The sequence below is a fragment of the Spea bombifrons genome, chromosome 2, assembly GCF_027358695.1.
Source record: "Spea bombifrons isolate aSpeBom1 chromosome 2, aSpeBom1.2.pri, whole genome shotgun sequence".
NCBI lineage: Eukaryota > Metazoa > Chordata > Amphibia > Anura > Pelobatidae > Spea > Spea bombifrons.
In genome coordinates this window covers 52,355,188-52,378,857 of record NC_071088.1, presented here as the reverse complement: position 1 = coordinate 52,378,857, position 23,670 = coordinate 52,355,188, and the positions used below count along the sequence as shown (strand labels likewise).

At 41.8% G+C, this 23,670-nt stretch overlaps 1 protein-coding gene across 1 annotated transcript in view; it reads right to left on the bottom strand.

Annotated features, from left to right (window-relative positions):
- Positions 1-23,380, bottom strand: part of LOC128472404 (tubulin alpha-8 chain) — a 34,708-nt gene extending 11,328 nt beyond the window's left edge. The window contains exons 1-2 of the mRNA XM_053454239.1: positions 23,231-23,380; positions 21,310-21,532 (exon numbers count right to left, since the gene is read on the bottom strand). Coding sequence (XP_053310214.1) covers positions 21,310-21,532; positions 23,231-23,233 — 226 coding nt within the window. The 5' untranslated portion in view covers positions 23,234-23,380. The remainder of the gene's footprint in view (positions 1-21,309; positions 21,533-23,230) is intronic.
- Positions 23,381-23,670: the final 290 nt, after the last annotated feature.

Here is a 23,670-nt window from a genome sequence, read left to right as displayed (position 1 = left end):
TATGCTCATGCGGATTAAAGTATATAGGTAGAACAACAAGACCGCTTAATCAAAGGATACAGCAACATACCCGGAACATACGGAATGGGTTTGAAAAACATAGAGTCATTGCATTTTAAAATTAAACATAAGTAGGGCTGAAACAACTATCGATAAAATCGATAATAATCGATAATGAAAATTGTTGTCATTGATTTTCATTATCGATTAGTCGAATCGATTTTTATCGATTATAAAAAGAGGTTTTTTTTCAGAGCAAATGCTCTGAAAAACTCCTCTCCTTATATAATCCGACCTCAAACAGAGATCGGATTATAACACTAGAATCCAGATCCCCCGCAACGCTGCAGGGGACCTGGATTCCCCTCACTGTCGGCCGGTGGGTGTCCGTGCGATGCGCACAGACAACTTCTGCAGAGGATCATCCTCTCTGTCAGCCGGTGGGGGTCTGCACGATGTGCACAGACAGCCTCCGTTACTGCCCTTCACTTACGCTGAGGCTTCTATGAAGCTGCAGTGAAAGTGCCTGTCAGCATACAATATATTGGCCGCACGTCAAGAGAATTAAAAATTAATGGCCTTGAACACTTGGGAGGTATTCGAAACAAAAACCTAAAACACAGTGTCCCTAGACACTGTGTAAATTGCACTAAATTCTCCCTCTCAGACTTTAAGATGATAGGTATAGATAAAGTAACTCCCCATTGGAGAGGTGGAGATATAAAAGAAATTTTAGCTAAGAGGGAAACAGAGTGGATTTATAAGTTTCAAGCATATAAAAAAGAAGGTCTAAATGTTGAATTGGATATATTAACTTTTATGTAATTTTAACCATTTTTATTTAATTTTTTACACACATCTTATTTTTAAATACATCTTATTCCATTACCCATTTTAACTACACCTCCATTTTTTCTATACATCACATTTTAGTTTATTTTTATTTTATTTATATATTTTTATATTTATTTTTACTTTTTATTTTCTATTTCTATTTACTTTGATTTATTTTTTATTATTTATTATTTTTATTATCATTTTTTTATTATTATTTTTTATTTTTATTAGGGTTAGGGTTAAGATTAGGGGTAGGTTTAGGGTTAGTGTTAGGGTTAGTTTTTTAGGTTAGGGTTATCGTTAGGGTTTAGGATTAGGGTTAGGGTTAATGATAGGTTTAGAGTTAGGGTTAGGAGTAGGGTTAACACATTTTAATTACATAATATACTTACATACATATATTATTTATATTTATCTTTTTTATATAATATCTACATATACTATTTATACATAGCATATTATCCCTATATTTATATATATTGTATTTATATACACATATTTATATACCTACACATTCATTCTTAATACACTATTCAATTATTTAATTATATATCTATATCTACATTTTTTACACTTTTATATCTATTTATATTTATATATATTTCCAATTCACCATAGTATGTTAGACCTTCTTTCTCCTTCCTTCTAGGGATACTTTTTATGGCATTCTTTCTATGGTTTTTTTATAGATACCTTTTTCCTCCTTATATTTATTACACATTTGTATATACAGTGAATCCAATAATAGTCAAGACATATATATTTATTTAGGTTGTATATATATTTTTATTGATTACATTTGCCCTTGTCCGGGGGCTGTTCTTTTTACATGTCCGAGTCCTATTTGCGGGGAGAGAAGAACATATAATTTGGTTGATTATCCCCTTACCTTTACTAAACTTTAAACTTTATTAAATACATCATTGGACGCAGAGATCAGTACAGACGACGGCATGACACGTACGTATTCGCGTCAACATACGTGATGATGCGACCTATATGCACGCGACCGGGTAGATACAGCCGAGTTTTTCCCGATGATGTGAACGTGGTCGCGCTAACACGGCGCAGCGTGATGACGCGATGACGCGCAAGCAGCTGTGAGGACGCCAATGGGACATCTTTAAAAGCCGGAAGTAGAGGTTACATCGCTACGGACTATATTTTTATCCATTTGGATTTTATTTTATTATTTTCTCCTGAAGAAGCCAACGAAGTTTGGCGAAACGCGTTGAGACTGTCGTCATCATTATCTTTCGTTGGAGATTGATAATACCACTTCTATTGATTGATAAAGGCACATTGTATTTTGTGCCTTTTAGCATAACATTATCCGTTATGCCAACATTCTTGTGAGTTTACCAGCTTCTTTTTATTAAACATAAGCTTTGTAATACTGCACCATTGGTTTCCTTATTTGTTTTCCAGACTTCAAGATTATCTTCCATCTGATGGGCCTTCTTTACTTATCACTTTTGTGAGTGCAATATATTATCACATCATCACATTTGATTGTATTACACTATTGTGTTGTTATTTTTCTCCACGTTTATGCGCCCCTCTTTCTGATATTCTGTTGCTGTACACTTGTGAGGAGTGTTGTTCCAGGGATCTGCAGAACGTGTAGGAGTATATTTATTATTATTATCTCCAATTCACATTGTTTCACTGTTTATTTTCACGTGAAGGTGTTTTTTCGTTTTTCAGCTTTTATTATTATGTCAGTAAAATAAGAAGGTGAATAGAGAGAGGCCATTGCAATAAAGAGATGAAAGTGTAAATTGTACGTTTTTTTATTACATTATTTTAAATTGAAAAAAATTGCATTTTTTATCGGATTAATCGAAAAAAGAAATCGGCCAACTAATCGATTATTAAAATAATCGTTAGGTGCAGCCCTAAACATAAGTGTTTTCCAAGGGTTTGACCTTCTTAGCCTTAAAAAAGGGTCATACAAAATAAAAGAGGTAGAGATTTTAATCAAACCCTTGGGAAATAAGAAATGCGTTTTATTTATACTTTTAACACACTTCAACCGACTGGTTTAACCACGGATTTTGAGTTGTGCCATTTTATCTAATAATGTATTTTATGAAAATGTTTTTAAGCAATTCTCCTGATTATTGAATTTTTATACTTGACTTTTTTTTATGAAATCCCCCAGTACATTTAAATGGTCCTTTATATAATTTACTATGTTTCTTTTGTAGTGTAACGGGCTCACCAAGAGAGCTGTAGTAACTCCCAGAGATCACCCACATGTATCCTCCTGTTGTCCCCGGAATCACTTCCAGCACCAGTCAGCATGCGCACCTTGGAACTCATATATCCACAGAACTTAATTAACATAAATCAACATTGATAAACAGGTACATGTAGACAACCCAACCTCTAATCCCCTTTAGCCACTGAATCTCCCCCTGGCAGCAATCCTGTTAATGGGATTAGTTTACACAATGGAGTTCCTGCCTGTGCAATCTTTGTATGGCAGCCAGGCTGGAGCCATCTCTGACTACCTTTGGGCCTTGTATGACAGGTCATTCTGTCACAGTAGTGTATTTCGATTTTATAATACATACTTCAACTATTTGTTTAATATCTTTTAAGTATGATGCTTTTTAAATTACTATTTCCAGATCTACTCGTATCGAAAATGTGATTATTGTGTATCGGCTACCGTTCCGAATACCAAACACCAAAAAACACTTTGAAACTTTAACAACGAAAAATGTTTGAGAGGGGGAAAAATAAATTTTTATCAAAGTTTTTTTTATTTGTACCGTATTTGCTCGATTATAAGACGACCCCCCAAAATCTGAATATTAATTTAGGAAAAAAAGAAAAAGTCTGATTATAAGACGACCCTATAGGAAAAAAGTTTTACTAGTAAATAATAATTCATGTCTATTTTTTTTTTGTTTTTAATTTCCTTTTATTTACCAACCTGCCCCCAGTTATGCTCATCTGCCCCCAGTTATGCTCATCTGCCCCCAAGCATGCCTACCCACTGAGACACTTCCCACCCAGACACTTACCTACCCACCGAGACACTTACCTACCTACCCAGACACTAATATATTCAGGCACTTCACTCACCGCGATGCCTCAGCAGGCGCTTGCTGCAACTCCCACGGGATTTCAGCATGACGCTGTGTGACCCCGCTAGGCCCCGCCTCCTCCAGAAAATTGAAGAGGTCTACTGGATCTGCTTTGGGACGACACAGTGCCGCCGGATCCCGGTCCTGCAGCAATCTCCCCAACTGGCTCTGCTTCCCCGCAGTGGGCGGGCTATCCCGGGAGCAGGAAGGTACGCGCGTATGCAACCTCGGCTGCTGCCGGCACTTACGCCGGCAGCAGCTAAGGTTACCGCACAGGAGGATCCAGGTCCCCTGCAGCGATGCTGGGGATCTGGATCTTAGTCTAATAGTCAGACCTCATTTGAGGTCTGATTAGAAGACGACCCCGATTACAAGACGAGGGGTATTTTTCAGAGCATTTGCTCTGAAAAAAACCTCGTCTTATAATCGAGCAAATACGGTATTTTTGGCACTTCAAAGAAGGGGGAACAAAAAAAAAAATAGAAACATTGTACAACGAGGAAGCGGCCAGAGAGAGCATGTCGAGGCAGCGGTAGCAGAGAACGCAGGTTGATACGAGTGTGCCGAAAAGAAGAGAAAAAAAGGGGGGGTTGGAGTGAGAAAGACAGAGAAGAAGAGAAGAAACAGAAACGGCAACACCACCCATATAGGAGCACTCCAGTGGGGGGGGGGGTCTAATCCAAGAGGGGACAGATAAGAGGACCAGACACAAACTCCAGCCAACAGAACCAGCGAACCTGTATCTCTGGTAGCCAATAGGTACAATTCCTCAAAAATTCGTATCTGCTCCACTCGGAGGAACCATTTCTGGAAAGGAGGTGTAGGGCTGCCCCAATGCAGGGGGACAAGTGCCTTTCCCGCAGTCAGGAGGTGGCGGACCACAGACTTCCAGAACCAACGCTCTGAGCAAGGTATATGGAGAAGGAGAAGTAAGTCCAGGGTGAACGGAATGGTCCTGTCCATAAAGTGCTGTATCTGCGAGTGTACAGAAGTCCAGTACAGGATAATGTACGGGCAGTGCCACCACAGGTGAAGGAGGGAGCCTGGGGCGACATCGCATCACCTGTTGGGGACATCGGGGCGGTAAGTGGAAGTTATGCTCAGGGGCCTGTACCAACGGGATAACAGTTTATAGGACATTTCCCGTTCCCCATTACTCCTGGAATAGCCATGAGTGAGGAGGCATATTTCCCCCCATTGTTCAACTGAGAAGGTGGTCTGGAGCTCGGACTCCCAGCCCCCCATGAAGGAAGGCAGGAGCGTATGAAAGGTCTCAAGAAGGCGGCTATACAACCTGGAAATGCCATGCGGCGGGAGCGTAGAAGCAAGGCAGAGGTCTTCAAATCGTGTGCAGTCTCTCAGCATAGCATGTTTTCGAGGCTGGGACCGGAAAAAGCTGCACAGTTGAGCGTAGCGGAACCTATCCATTAGGGAAGGAGGCGAGCGGGCAGTCAATTGAGTTAAGGGCTTAAGACAGCCTACGCACAGAAAGGTGCAGATCGTCGAACCCCCAGCAGAGCCGGGAAGAGATCGCCGCCCATTCCAGGGGGAAAATCAGGGTTGTGCCTAATTTGGGGTCAACTGAGAGGGGACAGAAGAGAGCCGTGTCTTCCAGATGATCTGATGCCAGACGTCGAGGCGCGGATGAAAGGGTGAGGTAGGGATAGTCTACGAGTCGTTGGAATCGAGAGCCAGGGTAAGCCCTTCACGGGGAGGCCAAGCAAGGTCGTCTCAACGGACACCCACTGCTTATGGGCAGGGCTGTGGGACCACTCCAAGACCCGGAGCAGGTGGCAAACTCTGTAGTAAGAGCGGGGGCAGGGCAGATCTAGGCCACCTTCAGATTTAGGGAGGATCAGGGTGGCAAAGCGAACACGGGGATTCCGCGAACCCCACACAAATCGCAAGAAGACAGACCGTAGCGCATCAAAAAAGGAGGGAGGTATCGCGATGGGAAGGGTCTGGAAGAGATACAGAAGACGGGGCATAATATTCATTTTGATCGTGTTGATCCGGCCAGTCCAGGAGATTGCCAATTTCTTCCAGGAGAGTAAATCCGCCTGGAGAGTCTCCAGTAAAGGTGAAAAGTTGTAATGGAAAAGCTGGGAGAAATCAGGAGATAGCCAGGTCCCAAGATAGCCAGGTCCTTAAGGATGTCCTCAAGGAAAGAGACACTTCCTGGGGCAGATTAACATTTAGGATTTCTGATTTAGAGGCGTTAAGTTTAAAATTAGCAAGAGCGCCATAGGTCGAGAAGGTGTGTGTTCCCCATCTGGAGACCACAAATATCCGAATTCATCCTGGCGGTCTGGAGGAAGGGCTCAAGGGAGTAGCGGGGACAATGGGCAACCCTGACGGGTGCCATTTCAAGTAGCAAAAGGGTCAGAGAAAAAGCCATTGACCCGGACGCGAGCCGTGTGTGTGGAGTACAAAGACCGAATCCAGCCAGGAGAGGGAGACCAGGGCCGAAGCCCATGCGGGCCAGGGCGGACAGCATAAAAGGCCAGTGCACCCTGTCAAAGGCCTTTTCGGCATCAGTGGAAAGGAGAATAGTCGGGGTAGAGGTGTGTTTTGCAGAAAGTATAAGCGCGAGAGCTTGGATAGTGCCGTCCCTGGCTTCCTGGCCCGGGATGAAGCCAGTCTGGTCCGGATGTACTAACGATGACATGAAAGGTTTGATCCTGCTGACGAGGATTTTGGCGAACAATTTCAAATCTGTGTTCAACAGTCATATAGAACGGTAACGGATCCTTACCCTCTTTAGGGATAAGAGCGATGGAGGCTGATAGGGTTTGGTCATGGACGTGACCCCCCTCTAAGATAGAGTTAAAGGAAGCTACGAAGTGAGGGCCTAGAATGTCCCTGAACTCGGAGTAATAATGCAGTTGAACCCCATCGGGACCAGGGCATTTTCCAGAGGGGGAGGACTTGAGTGCCAACTCGAGCTCCGACACAGCGATCGTGGAGTCAAGAAGAGCTGCCTCTTCCGCAGTAATCATCTTCCGTGTCATAGAATCCATTTTCATTTTATGCAGTGATGTCTCTCTTTGCCTTTTCTATTTCATACGATATCTGCATTTGAGAGACATCGATTGAAAACCGCTGACCGACCTATCCACATTCCACGTCCAAGTATTTTAAGGTTACTTTATAATCTATAGATTCAATATTTTATAAGAGCTTGGTTAGAGAAATACTCTTTTTTTACTGTTTTACAAGATTACAAGACCACCTGTCAGTGGTCATAATGTTATGGCTGCTCAGGGTATTCTCTTTAATAGCGTTCAATTTTTGATTCACTTTTGTACAAGATTAAGTTTCTCCTGAGGAAGCAAAGGCTGGTCCTGACAAAACAGGTTGAGGATTGGGACACCATTGTATTCTGCTATTAAAAAGGATTTAAAAATATCCCTCTACAGGATTTTGTACCACATTTAAGTTAATATTGCATTATAAAAGTATTACATATCCCCAATTTCTCTGACATACTATGCTATCATTGCCTATATTTTGTCCATCTCTCTTGGGCTGCTGGATATTTGATTGGAGGTTTCACTATTTTTGGAGGGGAATAGTGCTTTTTGTTATACACTTTTTATCACTATTTTGCAATATCCTAGTAGGTGTGATAAACAATTGAATTTTTTTTTAAATCCATATCTAATGGAATACTGTTATGATGCAATATGGTACTCCAACCGTATAATTTCACATTATACCGTATTTGCTCTATTATAAGACGACCCCCCCCAAAATCTGAACATTAATTTATGAAAAAAGAAAAAGCCTGAAGATAAGACGACCCTATAGGAAAATTTTTTACCAGTAAATGTTAATTCATGTAAACTATGTGAACTATTTTTTTTTTGATAAAAGCTATGATTGATAAAAATATTGTTTTTATTTCCTTTTTCCCCCAACCTGCCACCCCCAGTTATGCACATCTGCCCCCAGGCTTGCCACTCTGCCCCAGAAATGCCTTATACCTCATGATATGCCTTTTAACCCTCTATATGCTACTGTGCCCCATGATATGCCTTTTAACCCTATATATGCCACTCTGCCTCCAGAAACGCCTTATACCCCTATATGCCACTCTGGCATTTAGGGGGTTAAAAGGCATATTATGGTGCAGAGTGGCATAAAGGGAGGTATAAGGCATTTCAGGAGGCAGAGTGGCATATAGAGGGTTAAAAGGCATTTCTGGAGGCAAAGTGGCATTAAGGGGGTTAAAAAGGCATTTCATCGAGCCCTCTGCCTTCAGAAATGCCTTATGCCCCCATTTAAACACCCTCCTACCAACTTACCGGTACTTCTGAGTAGCCGGGGCAGTGCGTAGACAACTTCCGCTGCAGTCGGAAGGAGGCGCAGTTAGCAGCAGGGGTTGTCAGCTTCCATCGCGCAAAACCCTCCGACTGTCAGAGATCACGGGGAACTCTGATCTTTGACAGCCGGGGAAGGTCTGCGCGATGGACGCAGACAACCCCCGCTGCTAACCGCACCTCCTTCCTGCTGCAGCGGAAGTTGTCTACACGAATTGCGTAGACGTCTACCCACTGCCCGGACAACACACCGGGGAGTCAGAAGCACCAGTAAGTTGTGGGGGGATGTTTAAATGGGGGGCATAAGGCATTTCTGAAGGCAGAGTGCTCTATGAAATGCCTTTTAACCCCCTTAATGCCTCCAGAAATGCCTGTGGCGCTGCGGGGGATCTGGATCTAAGTCTCATAGTCAGACCTATTTGAGGTCTGATTTTAAGACGACCCCGATTATAAGACGAGGGGTATTTTTCAGAGCATTTGCACTGAAAAAACCTCGTCTTATAATCGAGCAAATACGGTAGTATGAAACCATTAAGGACAAAACAAATACAGATGGACTGCCCCCATTTGCAGTTCAGTTGAGCGCCTCACCACCCCTAACCATCCCACATACTCACATGACGTGGCAACATACACTCATCCCCATTCAAATAGCGGGCACCTTTCTGGTTGATCCCAGTGTCTCACCTTCACCTGGTTCATATCTAATGGCCACATTTGACAAGTAATTGGCCATAAATAACAGAAGCAATCTGTGTCCTGTGTTTTTACCTAGTGTCAGCATTTCCCCATATCCTTAAAACTCTGTTTTCCACAAATAAGCCGTTTCTCGTTCTTTCACATGCTGACTGGTATGTTTGTGGTTTATTTGAAATACTTTTCCCCGAAAGAGCTGGAGAAGTTACCAACCCTTAGCTGGCCAGTGATGGCTATGAGCATCCCAGTGTAAACCCCTGGTCCTCATCACACTGATCGATATTTAATACACACACACAAATATACACTCACTGGCCACTTTATTAGGTACACCTTGCTAGTAACAGACTGGACCCCCTTTTGCCTTCATTCTTCGTGGCATATTTTTTTACAAGGTGCTGGAAACATTCCTCAAAGAGTTTGGTCCATATGGACATGAAGGCATCACGCAGTTGTTACAGATTTGTCGGCTGCACATCCATGATGCAAATCTCCCGTTTCACCACATTCCAAAGGTGCTCTGTTGGATTAAGATCCGGTGACTGGAGGCCATTTGAGTACAGTGAAGTCATGTTAAATAAACCAGTTGGAGATGCGAGCTTTGTATTGCATTATCCTGCTAGAAGTAGCCATCAAAAGAGGGTACACTGTGGTCATAAAGGGATCAACATGGTCAGAAATAATACTCAGATAGGCTGTCGCTTTTAAACAATGCTCAATTGGTACTAAGGGGCCCAAAGCGAGCCAAGAAAATGTCCCCCACACCATTACACCACCAGCCTGAGCCGTTGATACAAGGCAGGATGGATCCATGCTTTCAAGTTGTTTATGCCAAAGTCTGACCCTGCCATCTGAATGTCACAGATGGAACCGAGATTCATCGGACCAGGCAACATTCTTCCAGCGTCCAATTTTGGCAAGTCTGTGTAAATTGTAGCCTCAGTTTCCAGTTTTTAGCTGACAGGAGTGGCACCTGTTGTGATCTTCTGCTGCTGTAGCCCATCTGCTTCAAGGTTCGACATGTTCTTTCAGAGATGGTATTCTGCATACTTTGGTTGTAACAAGGGGTTACAGTGAAGGAAAAAAAATTGATCCCCTGCTGATTTTGTACGTTTGCCCACTGACAAAGACATGATCAGTCTGTAATTTTAACGGTAAGTTTATTTGAACAATGAGAGAGAACAAAAAAATCCAGTATAACATTCCAAATAAGTTATAAATTGATTTGCACTTTACTCAGTGTCACGAACGCACCCTACCCCAAGCGTTTGTGTGACTTGTGTGGTGGAAAAAGGGTTAAAATTCACTGTCTGCGCTAGACCGGAAATAGTGATAAAAATATCCACCCTTAACCCCTTAAGGACCGGGCTCATTTTTCGTTTTCTACCCTGTGGGACCGAGGCTGTTTTGACACTTTTGTGGTGCTTGTGTTCAGGTGTAATTTTCTCCTCACCCATTTAGTGTACCCACATAAGTTATATATTGTTTTTTTCAGGACAAGATGGGCTTTCTTCAGATACCATTATTTTGATCGTATCATCTTATTTACTATAAAAAAAATAAAAAAAACATGGTGAAAAATTGAAAAAAAAGACATTTTATGACTTTTATTTGAAAAATATTTTACTCACCTAAAAAAGCAAGTAAAAAAACTAGCTAAATAGATTCTACTACTTGTCCTGAGTTTAGAGATACCCAATGTTTTTATGTTTTTTTGCTGTTTTTTGTACGTTATAGGGCAATAAGTACAAGCAGCGTTTTATGATTTCCAAATCTTTTTTAACAAATCTGGTCAGTCTGCCTCCATCTCCTCTTTGGAACATCTTTGAAGCTGGTTAACTCAATTTAACCCATTCAAACCATATATTTTTGAAAACTAGACACCCCAGGGTATTCCAAATGCTGTAATTTTAACCCTTTCCATGCACCAATTATACAACTACACTTTGTCAAACTTTGTAATAGTAATTTTTTTTATTTTTTTTTCCACACAAATTGTACTTTAGTTATAGATATACAGGTTCTGGTATATGCCACTGTCTAACAACACCCCAATGTGTGTTCAGGAACATCTCCTGAGTACAGCGATACCCCACATGCATGGGTTTGTCAGACTGTTTGGCTGGTAAAAGGCTACTTTTGGGGCATGCGTAATTCAGGTGGTCATTTGGTCATTCTGCCTCCATCTCCTCTTTGGAATATCTTTGAAGCCGGTTAACTAAATTTAACCTATTCAAACCATATATTTTAGAAAACTAGACACCCCAGGGTATTCCGAATGCTGTTATTTTAACCCTTTCCATGCACCAATTATAGAACTACACTTTGTCAAACTTTGTAATAGTAATTTTTTTCACACAAATTGTACTTTAGTTATAGATATACAGGTTCTGGTATATGTCACTGTCAAACAACCCCCCAATATGTGTTCAGGAACATCTCCTGAGTGCAGTGATACCCGACATGCATGGGTTTGTCGGGTTGTTTCAGATTTAAAATGCCACATTTGGGAAGTGCGCTTTTTTTCTCCATTTTGGTCAGTCTGTACCTATGCCCTATCTGTGAGCTAGGCCACTCCAATTTACCCCATCAGCCATTTTTTTTATATATTAGACACCCCTTGGGTATTTGAACTGTTTTTATTTTAACTCTGAGATTTTTGAGAAATTTTAGCACTTGCTCAAAATAATAAACTTTATTTTTTTATTTTTTTAATACTTTTTTTATATTTTTTTTACACATTTTGCTGGTACTGGATGGTTCATCTAGTGACATCACTGCATAATTATTTTTAAATGTTAGCACATTTTTTTTTTTTTTTTTTTGAATATTTTACTAATCACATAGTGATTAGAAAGCTGGGCTCCATTGACTTGCATGGTTGAATGCAGTACCTGTATTCAACCAGCAAGTGGAGCCAGTTCTCTAGAGGGTCTGGAGACCCTCTAGCGAACTTTTTCGTCTCTCTTGTTTTATTTCCCGGGCCGCCGCCATCTTACTTGATGGCGAAGATCACCGGCAGCTGCGGCTGTGACCGCTCTCCGGAGCGGTCACAGCCCACCTAAAGGTAAGTGTTTGGTGTCGCTGGATGCCTCCTGATCGAGGCATTCCAGCGACACCATTTAAGTTTAGGAGGCGATCGTTGATCGCCTCCTAAACGCTTTTAAAACGGGCGTCCGCCGCCATACAATGTATGGCGGCTGTTGACGCCCCGGGGAGGGGCCAGACATGGCCCCCGATGCCGATCTCGGCCTTGCTGAATGCCTCGACATCGAGGCATTGCAGCAAGGCCGTTTAAGCGAAGAAAGTGATCCTTGATCACTTTCTAAGCTTATTTAACTTTTTGACGGTTCAGGACCGTCAAAGGTCATTTAGTGACCTTCTTGTCATGACGGTCCTGAACCGGCAAAGGTCGCGAAGGGGTTAATACCACCCGTATATAACTATAATGTAGGGCTGCAACTAACGATTATTTTAATAATCGATTAGTTGGCCGATTATTTTTTCGATTAATCGGATAAAAAAAATGAATGTAAATTTTTCATTTATTTAAAATAATTTACTAAACAAATGATGTTAAATACAAACAGCAGAATAAAAAAAACTTTGATAATACATTTCTTGTCTTTATTTCCCAACCAGCCCCCCAATATATGCACATTTGAGCCCAGGCTTGCTACGCTGCCTCCCAGACATGCCATGCTGCCCCCCCCCACATATGCCACGCTGCCTACCACAGCACTCCACGCTGCCTCCCACATCTGTCACTCCACGCTGCCTCCCACATATACCACACCACGCTGCCTCCCACATATGCCACTCCACGCTGCCTCCCACATATGCCACTCCACGCTGCCTCCCACATCTGCCACTCCACGCTGCCTCCCACAACTGCCACTCCACAATGCCTCCCACATATGCCACGCTGCCTCCCACATCTGCCACTCCACGCTGCCTCCCACATCTGCCACTGTGCCTGATACGCCTTATATCCCCTGATACCCCACTCCATCCTCCCCAGACATGCCACCCTGCCTCCCAGACATGCCACTTCTCTACCCCCAGGTATGCCATTCTACCCCCAGATATGCCTTATACACCCTGATACACCACTCCGTCCTCCCCAGACATGCCACACTGCCCTCCCCACATATGCCTTATATACTGTATTTGCCTTATACCCCCAGATATGTCACTTCACTGCCCCCAGGATTTAGATTCCCCTAAATTAACCCTAAACTCCCCATTAACCATAACTGCCCCTAAATTAACCCTTAACACCCCCTTAACCACAGCATCCCCTAAACTAACCCTAAACACACCATTAACCACAACTGCCTCAAATTAACCCCAAACACCCCATTAACCACAGCTGCTCCTAAATTAACCCTAAACACCCTATTAACATAACTGCCCCTAAATTAACCCTAAACACCCAATTAACCATAACTGCCCCTAAATTAACCCTAAACACCCCACTAACCATAACTGCCCCTAAATTAACCCCCACCTCCCCTAACTTTCAGTAGCCCAAATATTTATATATATATATATATATATATATATATATATATATATATACTACATACATATATACACACACACATATATATATATATATATATATATATATATATATATACACACATACACATTATATATATATTTATATACACATATACACATTATATATATATATGTACATATACTTACAGTTAGATGAGTGTCACAGCCATGTGGTTCTGGCCTGGAGAAGGAAGGGGCGGGGCCAGTTGTCACAGTGATTACAGGGAGGGGGAGTAAGTAGGAGCTGCTGCTGTGAGACGGTGAGTCAGACTAAACGGATTATATAATGAAGGGGATTTTTCAGAGCGTTTGCTCTGAAAAAACCCTCATTTTATAATCGATAATAATAGATTCAACTAATCGATAATGAAATTCGTTGCCAACGAATTTCATTATCGATTATTATCGATTTTATCGATTAGTTGTTGCAGCCCTACTATAATGATATAACTAATATAACACTGCCACCAACAAGACAATTTATAAATGGGGTGCCTTGGTCCACCAAGCAAATTAGACTAAAAACCTCACACAATATACTTCAAACACAATCTGCCAGACTTATCTTCCTCTTACATCGCTTTATTAACGTCTCTCCCCTCTTTCAGTCTCTTCACTGGCTGCCTGTGCGCTTCAGGATTCATTTCAAAATCCTCACTCTTACTTTCAAAGCCCTTCACTGCGGTTCCCCTCCCTACTTCTCCTCACTCATCTCTAAATACACTCCTAACCGGTCTCCCCGCTCATCCAATGATCTCCTTTTATCCTCTATTTGATTTCTAGCTCTCATGCCCGCTTACAAGATTTCTCAAGGGCTGCCCCTATCCTCTGGAATGCTCCCCCGGCCTATCAGTCTTTCTCCGTGCCTTTATTCCTTTAAAAAATTCCTCAAGACCCACTTCTTTAAGAACGCTTACAACATAGCACATTAACGCCCTCCCATATACTTTTAGCTCACCTTCCGTAGTCCCTCTCCTGCAATACTTTCACTAGTGTGGCTGGTCCATCCTTACACCGGCACTTTTACCCTTTACCTATTGTGTAATACACCCTAAATCCCTATAGATTGTAAACTCGTTTGAGCAGGGCCATCCTCACTGTAAAAAGGAAGGCATGATTGACAACCAACTGTATGCCAATGAAGTGAAATGGTGTTATGATGCAGAGATCCAATGGGCAAAGCCTCTCTATACAAGACCTTAAAATGGTCTCAAACATTAATGGAGATTCTTCTCTGCAGAGCACATGGCAAATCAGTTAGGACATTTGGTCACCTTCCACTCCCTCCCCCAGTGCAATGTCCTTTCCTTTTTCTATCACCTTGGTCTCTGAGGGTCACTGGAGAAGATAGGTTACCAGGGGAGTGTCCAGCAGAAGGAGGACTTATTGTGTTTATAAAGTCCTACCAACTCTCTCTCTCTGAGTCTGCGTGGAGATGATCACATGGGAGTGGTAATTGTATCACGTGTTTACAGGCTTATCCTGCTGTTTCTTTGTTATTTCCATTCAATCAATGAATAGTTAGTTTGGTAACAGCATATACTAATTTATAGTAATTTGTATATGTATTGTTAGTTTGTTTAGCCTCTCTTAATAAATATTGTTAATTGCAGAAAACAAGGAGTGTGGACTCTGACTTTACACTCGATAGTTAGTGGTTATTGAGAGCATAAAAGTGTGTATATATATATATATATATATATATATTCATACAGTAAATGTAATTCAATAATTACAGTAAGATTCATAAAATACAGACACGTTTTTATATTTATAACACTCACCTGTTGTCTCTGTTAGTCATTTTGTTATATTACATGCTACTTGTTATGTCCTGTCTACCCGTTGTACATCGCTACAGAATTTGATGGCGCTATATAAAACAATAATAACAACACAATAATTATGTGATTTCAAATTAAAAATGAAATGGTCTCATCAGGTAACATGAGTTTTTACCAGACAAAGGCAGAACTTAATAAAGGAATATTTATTATGAACAAAAAAAGTCACAGTGCATTCAAAAAGCTGATGATTAGCACCAAACAAATAAAATAAAAAGGAGAAATTACAGAAAACCTAACTACTCACTTGAATGGTAAAGTAACATTTTTTCTGTCTGTAGAGCTCCGGCAAGGAAAGATGGCGACTTACTCAAAATTAGATCTCGGCCCCTACTAGTAAGCACACTGACCAATTTCCTCCCATTAACTTTATACCTTTTCCAGCTCATCTCGAGTTTTCAAGCCGTCCCAGAGGCGGTATAAACGGAGGAAAGGTGTACCTATTGGAACCATAAGTGACCTTCCCCTTGGGTTGTGGAAACATTTCAGTCAAAATAACTTATTTTCATTTTATCGTCCCTCCTGTGCTCGCCACAGCAATAATTCTTGCATTTATGAATTTCTTGTAAATTAGATATGTCACACTTGCCACCTATGACTGAATATCACAGACTTCACAATTCCTTCTAAACAGTTTAGTTGAACCGCCATATTTGTATTCTTTTTGTAGGGTGCGCTTTCCCCGTTCTAGATACGCACAAAAGGTTATTATCAAGGTATGTGTTGGATATTACGGGATATGAAATGGTTTTCCTGACTGCTAGTGGTCACTTAGCATATCAAAGAATCCAGTATCTATGAGGGGATATAGGCATGTGGTGGATCAAGTAGACATAGAGGCACCTCCACTGTAGGATTTCACACCTTGCAGAGGGCCCTGGTTGGAGTCCCAGCTTCAAATTTATCTTATAAGACCTTTTTGCACCACATGCCTATAGGAGCACTTAAAGAAAGTGCTCCTAATCTCAGCTTGTTACCTGTATAAAAGACACCTGTCCACAGAAGCAATCAGATTCCAAACTCTTCAAGATAGCCAAGACCCAAGAGCTGTCCTAGGATGTCAGGGACAAGACTGTAGACCTACACAAGGCTACAAGACCATCGCTAAGCAGCTTGGTGCGATTATTCACAAATGAAAGAAACACAAAATAACTGTCGATCTCCCTCGGTCTGGGGCTCCATGCAAGATCTCACCTAGTGGAGTTTCAAAGACCATGAGAACGGTGAGGAATCACACCAGAACTACACAGGAGGATCTTGTCAATTATTTCAAGGCAGCTGGGACCATAGTCACCAAGAAAACAATTGGTAACATTATGCCATGAGGGACTGAAATCCTGCAGGGTCTGCAAGGCCCCCCTGCTCAAGAAAGCACATGTACAGGCTCGTCTGAAGTTTGCTAATGAACATCTGGATGATTCAGAGGAGGACTGGGTGAAAGTGTTGTGGTATGATGAGACCAAAGTTGAGCTTTTAGGCATCAACTCAACCTGCTGTTTGGAGGAGGAGGAATGCTGCCTATGACCTCAAAAATACCATCCCCCCGTCAAACATGGAGGTGGAAATATTATGCTTTGGGGGTGTTTCTCTCCTAAGGGGACAGGACAACTTCTCCACATTAAAAGGACGATGGATGGGGCTGTCAAATTTTGGGTGAGAACCTCCTTCCCTTAGCCAGGGCATTGAAAATTGGTTGTGGATGGGTATTCCAGCATGACAATGACCCAAACACATGGCCATGGCAACAAAGGAGTGGCTCAAGAAGAAGCACATTAAGATCCTGGAGTGGCCTAGCCAGTCTCCAGACCTTAATCCCATAGAAAGTCTGTGGAGGGAGCCGAAGGTTCGAGTTGCCAAACATCAGCCTCAAAACCTTAATGACGTGGAGAGGATCTGCAAAGAGGAGCGGGACAAAATCCCTCCTGGTAGCCAACTACAAGAAACGTCTGACCTCTGCCAACAAGGGTTTTCCCACCAAGTACAAAGTCATGTTTTGCTAAGAGGTGAAATACTTATTTCACGGAGTAAAACGCAGATCAATTTGTAACTTATTTGAAATGTGTTATTCTGGATTTTTTTTGTTTTTATTCGGTCTCTCACTGTTCAAATAAACCTACCATTAAAATGAAGGTAACAGGTGTACCTAATAAAGTGGCCATTGAGTGTCTATACATATACACACTTAATAAAAATATATATTTTTTTTAAATGAGGATAAAGGATCCTTTCTGGAGGCTGGGCCAGTTTCAGTATGGTTAGATCAAGGTACAAAAACAACAACAAAAAAAAAAAAAACTTCTCCCACCATCAGTTTAGGCATATTTCGCTATTTTTGCATTGGTGTTTTAATCAAGGAATAGTGTAACAAGGCCCGAGATTCCATATTGTCTTTGTAGATCACAGCTAGGGCTGCAACAACTAATCGATAAAATCGATAATCGATAATGAAAATCATTGCCAACAAATTTCATTACCGATTAGTTGAATCGATTTTAAAATGAGTGTTTTTTCAGAGCAAACACTCTGAAAAATACCCCTCATTATGTAATCTGTTTCAGTGACTCACAGCAGCAGTTCCTACTTACCAGTCCCTCCCTGTAATCACTGTGACAACTGGCCCGCCCCTTCCTTCTCCCAGAACCACATGGCTGTGACACTCATCTAAGTATAAAATTAATATTTGGGCTGCTGAAAATTAGGGGAGGTGGGGGTTAATTTAGGGGCAGTTATGGTTAATGGGGTGTTTAGGGTTAATTTAGGGTAGTTGTGGTTGATGGGGTATTTAGGGTTAATTTAATGATGAGGACTGAGGGTTAATTTAATTAGTTTAATAAAGTTAAGTTAACTTAAGGTGCAGTTAGAGGTAGAGGGGGGGGGACTAAGGGGAATCTAAATCCTGGGGGCAGTGAAGATTAATCCTGTATGTATTTATAAAAGTATGGTGTCAGTGTAATGCGAACGGGTCTGTGACTCTCTGAGGGGACGATGAGATATCTGGGGGGTAAAAGGCATATAGGGTATATAAGGCATATGTGGGGAGGGCAGCGTGGCATGTCTGGGGGGGAGGGCAGCGTGGCATATGTGGGGGTAGAGTGGAGTGGCATGCCTGGGGGTAGAGAGGACACCAGGCAATTTTTTTTTAATTTAAAATAATGTAATAAAAAACGTACAATTTACACTTTCATCTCTTTATTGCAATGGCCTCTCTCTATTCACCTTCTTATTTTACTGACATAATAATAAAAGCTACAAGAACCCAAACACAGTGTTTGTCAAACTAGGTTTTAATACAAAGTTATTAGTAAATATTAATTCATATGTTAGCTATTTTTCATATTTAATAAAAACTGTGAGAAAAGCCTTGTTTATATTTTCTTTTACTTACCAAACTGCCCCCAGTTATGCACATCTGACCCCCAGCTTGCCACTCTGCCCCCATATATGCCTTATACCGCTTATATAAGGTATACATTGCACAGCCAATACACTGTTTTTGCAGCATGCTTACACCTGTTTGGTAGGCCTCGTATTATACATTTGTATTATTTGAGCCTGTGACTAGCTTAGCGCACCGACATTCTTTCTTTTTATACCTCTTATATGCCAGACGCCACTGTGCCCCCGATATGCCTTATACTCCTTATATGCCAGTGATATGCAACTGAGACCCCTGATATATCTTTTACCCCAGATATGTTTTATGCCCCCCTGATATGCCTAATATCGAAACACCTTATACCCCCTATATGCCCTGAAATTCATAATACCCCCCATATACCACTCCGGCTCCTCCCCTCCCATACTCCACTCTGGCTCCCCCCCTCTCATACTCCATTCTGGCCCCCCTCCCATACTCCACTTTGGCTCCTCCCCCTCCCATACACCACATTGGCTCCTCCCCCTCCCATACTCCACTCTGCCGCCTCCTCCCCCTCCCATACACCACTTTGGCTCCTCCCCCTCCCATACTCCACTCTGCCTCCTCCCCCCTCCCATACTCCACTCTGCCTCCTCCCCCCATACTCCACTCTGCCTCCTGCCAGCAACGGAGGTTCAGAGGACACCAGGGAGCCGGGTAGAGAGGCAGAGTGGCGTATGGGAGGGTGGCTCCCATACACCCCTCTGACTCCTCCCCCTCCCATACACCGCTCTGCCTCTCTACCCGGCTCCGTTGCTGACAGGCACTTTAACTGCAGCTTCATAGAAGCCTCAGCGTAAGTGAAGGGCAGTAACGGAGGCTGTCTGTGCAATGCAGACCCCCACCAGCTGACAGAGACGATGACAGCCTCCGTTACTGCCCTTCACTTAAGCTGAGGCTTCTATGAAGCTGCAGTGAAAGTGCCTGTCAGTAACGGAGGTTCTAAGCACCAGGGAGTCGGGAGAGAGGCAGAGCGGTGTATGGGAGGGGGAGGAGGCAGAGCGGTGTATGGGAGGGGGAGGAGGCAGAGCAGTGTATGGGAGGGGGGAGAGAGACGGAAGTGAGAGACCGGCTGACAGTGAGGGGAATCCAGGTCCCCTGCAGCGTTGCGGGGGATCTGGATTCTGGTGTTATAATTCGATCTCTGTTTGAGGTCGGATTATAGAAGGAGAGGATTTTTTCAGAGCATTTGCTCTGAAAAAAACCTTTTTATAATCGATAAAAATCGATTCGACTAATCGATAATGAAAATCATTGACAACGATTTCATTATCAATTATTATCGATTAGTTGTTTCAGCCCTACTGGGGTTACATACAGTGTTCCCTCTAAGCTGTGAGCACGCACATAGCTTTTTTAGAGCGCACACATCCAAAAATTGTGTGCACAATAGTTTTTCCCAAAAAAGAAAAAAAATTCTATTTTTTTTTAAACTTTATTTGGCGCGGATATTGTGCACACAAAATTTGTGCTCTGTGAAAATTTTTGCACAAGAGAAATTTTCTGCGCACATCAACTAAGAAAAATTAGATGGAACATTGGTTACATACAATGCGTATGTGGCTTTAAGGACCAATTGGCATGTATATGCTGCACTCAGATTAGTCCCGATCAGCATTTCAATTTCCACAAAACTTAGTGTACTCTTTTGCCCTGCCTGTCCCTTTGCCCAATGCTTCCCCCTTGAAATGTGTTTATGTCGGTCAAGTGCCATCAAGCGTTAGAGCATGTATGTTAGTGTATGGTGTGCAAGGGTAAATGGCATGGCAATGAGCAAAATGACTATCGAGAGAAAGAGGTGTAGGTATGTGTGATTGGGGAGAGACAAAAAAATAAATACCGCACCTAAACACCACCACAGGTTCACACCTGCCATAATACCCGACTGACCAATGGCATAATCGATCAGTCTGAGGGTGAATGTGGTTTTAACCTTTATACTTGAATATTTATTACGAACACTGGGAGGTTTCTCCAGCAAGAAGGGCCAGGGTAGCTGTGCATATTACGGTAGTCTGGATTGATATAAAATTATTAGCACTTGAGTCTGGCTTAGTATAATTCTACTGTGTGAGTAATTTCAATAATGGTGTGTGGCACCATGTGTATTTTCTCTTATTGTCTTTTGCATGTGTTCACCTGAGTCTCTGTGGAGACACTCAGTCTATATCTACTTTACTGAGCCATTAAACAATTGGAACTCTTGTCTATTGTTTGTTCATAATTGAATAAGTTAGAAAACTTTATTCTAGTTTTCCTCTTCAAAAATTTCCACACCAAGAAGCTTTGACATGTACTCAGAGTTGATTAGTAATTTTAGATGGCCAATAGATACACAGCAGATTCTGTCTGCAATGCAAAACTGCGGAATCTGTTGGCGCTTTATAAATAAAGGTAATCTAATGTAAAAACTACAAATTGGGCATGTGACAGCCATCCCATAATAGTCTATGAACTATGCCTTTGAAACATTATTCCAAAAATTAATGTTATTTTTTCAATGTGCACGTGATGGGTTTACTACATACCAATAACTGCGCATTCGAGGTCTACAAACACTGCTCTAGGTACATGTTTTCCAGCTCCAGTTTCACTGAAGAATGTGTTGAATGAGTCATCTCCACCACCAATAGTTTTGTCACTTGGCATCTGACCATCTGGTTGGATTCCATGCTCAAGGCAGTATAGTTCCCAGCATGCATTACCAATTTGAACTCCAGCTTGTCCAACATGGATTGAAATACACTCACGCTGTGTGGAAGAAAGAAATTGATACAAAAGACACTGGTGACTTCAAAGTTGAAATGTTGCTGGTTTACCTCACATAATGCACAGTGCTTAAAAAACACTCCTCTTCTCATTCAGAGATGGGGAAATGCCTTTTGAAATTACTGGATCCCCTTAGCGGTCACCTACAACACACAGCTTGAGGTCCTGCCCAAGATATCTAAATAAACTTCGAACACTACATATTTGTAGGCTAAAAATAGCTCCACTCCCTCCTCTAGTACAAACTAATGGATGAATCTCGGTTTGGCTGATGAACCCAAATGCCAAGGAGATCACTATGCCCCCAGAAAGCATAGTACCCAATGTAAAGCTTGGTTGAGGAGATAATGGTCTGGGGCTGTTTACCAGGGGTTTGGCTAGGTCTCTTAGTTCCAGCAAAGGGTAACGTTAATGCTAAAGGATACAAAGAGATTTGAGACAATTGTATGCTTCCAGATTTGTGGGAAAAGTTTGGAGAAGACCCTTTCCTGCTCCAACAAGACTGTGCTCATTTGTGCACACTAGAGATGGGAAGGCCTGTGAAAAAATGGAAAATATAAAGTCTCAAACCATTGCAAGCTCTCTCATCTTAAAATAAGAAAATCTTGGAATACAATTCAAATACTGAGAATGCAATTCTCAAATAAGAAAATGCATTTCTGTCTCTAGGGGTGCTGCATGGAAAAAAAGGTTCAGTTTAGTTTGCTTGTGGCCAGGGTTCATCTTGTTGGTATACAGAAGTTGATTGCTTCTGTCCTCTCAGTTAGGCCGTAATTGACATGAAAGATGCAACACTTGTCTATAAAATTAGTTATCTTCATAACCTTTATCCAAATGATTCCTATTAATGTTCTCCCCCATCATAGTGTAATGCTTACGTATAGTCTAAGTCTGTCCAAAAAATTGGCTTTTCTTTTCCTCCTCAACATCCTGTTCTCATGTAAAGTTGAAATGTTCTTAACATTAAATTTAGTCATGAATGTGCAAAAACGTTTATAGAAAACAAGGTCTGGTTTTGCATTTGTATTTTACAGCAGCTTTAGGGCTTAAAGTATTTTTTTTTTTTTTTTTACATATTACAATGCTTTGTCAAGTTATTATTAGTCAAATGTATATGTATGTTAGCCCAATATAAGACCCTTGAACTACAGATTTATAATACAAAAGTTTAGCTATCCAAATGTAAACTGATTCCGCATTCTCCATTTACGCCATTACGAGAGCCACAGCTCGTGTCTAACCAACTAAGTAGATCAAAGTGGTTTTCCCAGCCGAAAGAAAGGCGCTAAGCCTTACTTACCCGGCCCCTCATAAACCTTGGAACCCAGCCAAATTAATTCAATATAATTATTAACTCCTATCGTAAGTGGCAGGAACGTTCTTCTTAACCACCCCGAATGATCATTAATGTGTAATGGTGGCGTCATTCCAAAACTTACTAATATATCTAGTTTAGCTAAAGGAAATGTCCTTCAACCTGACAATCGTACAAAGCTACAGCGCATATGGGGGGGGGGGGACGGGACAACAAAGCACTTTAAACCATATATTGTTTATCTCTAAACCAAAACTATACAAACAAATCAGCCTTTCACACCTAAGTAATCCTCAAACCGTTAATTTGGCGCCAATCTCCCCGTTTAACGCCCTCCTAATCCGTCGAGTCCCCATTCTTCTCACCATGTTAAATTTTGTGCACAACACTCGAAACGAAACGAAACTAAAAAGGGAATCCCAGCCGTAAATTCGGTACCGATTAAAACCAAATTACTCGAACTCCGCTTGATAAGATAACGCGCCAACACAGCAATAATCAATTTACACCCCACAAACGTATTGCATCCTCTTAGGGAAGGGCGTTAACAACTACCAATTGGCTTGGTCACGCAACAGAGGTGGAGCTATTGACCGCACCCTTAAGCACTTAGAGGTGGCTGTGCCTAGCAGTAATACACATGACCGCAAGCTTGAGACATTTTGTATTGTACTGCAAATGAGTAGTGCGAGGTATGAGTTCTTTGCGTTAACGTAGTAATATACTAGTGAAAGAAACGTTCTCCTTAACCCTCTCAAGGCTGGAGGTTTTCATAATTCATGAACCAAAGTTTTTTCTGTTCATT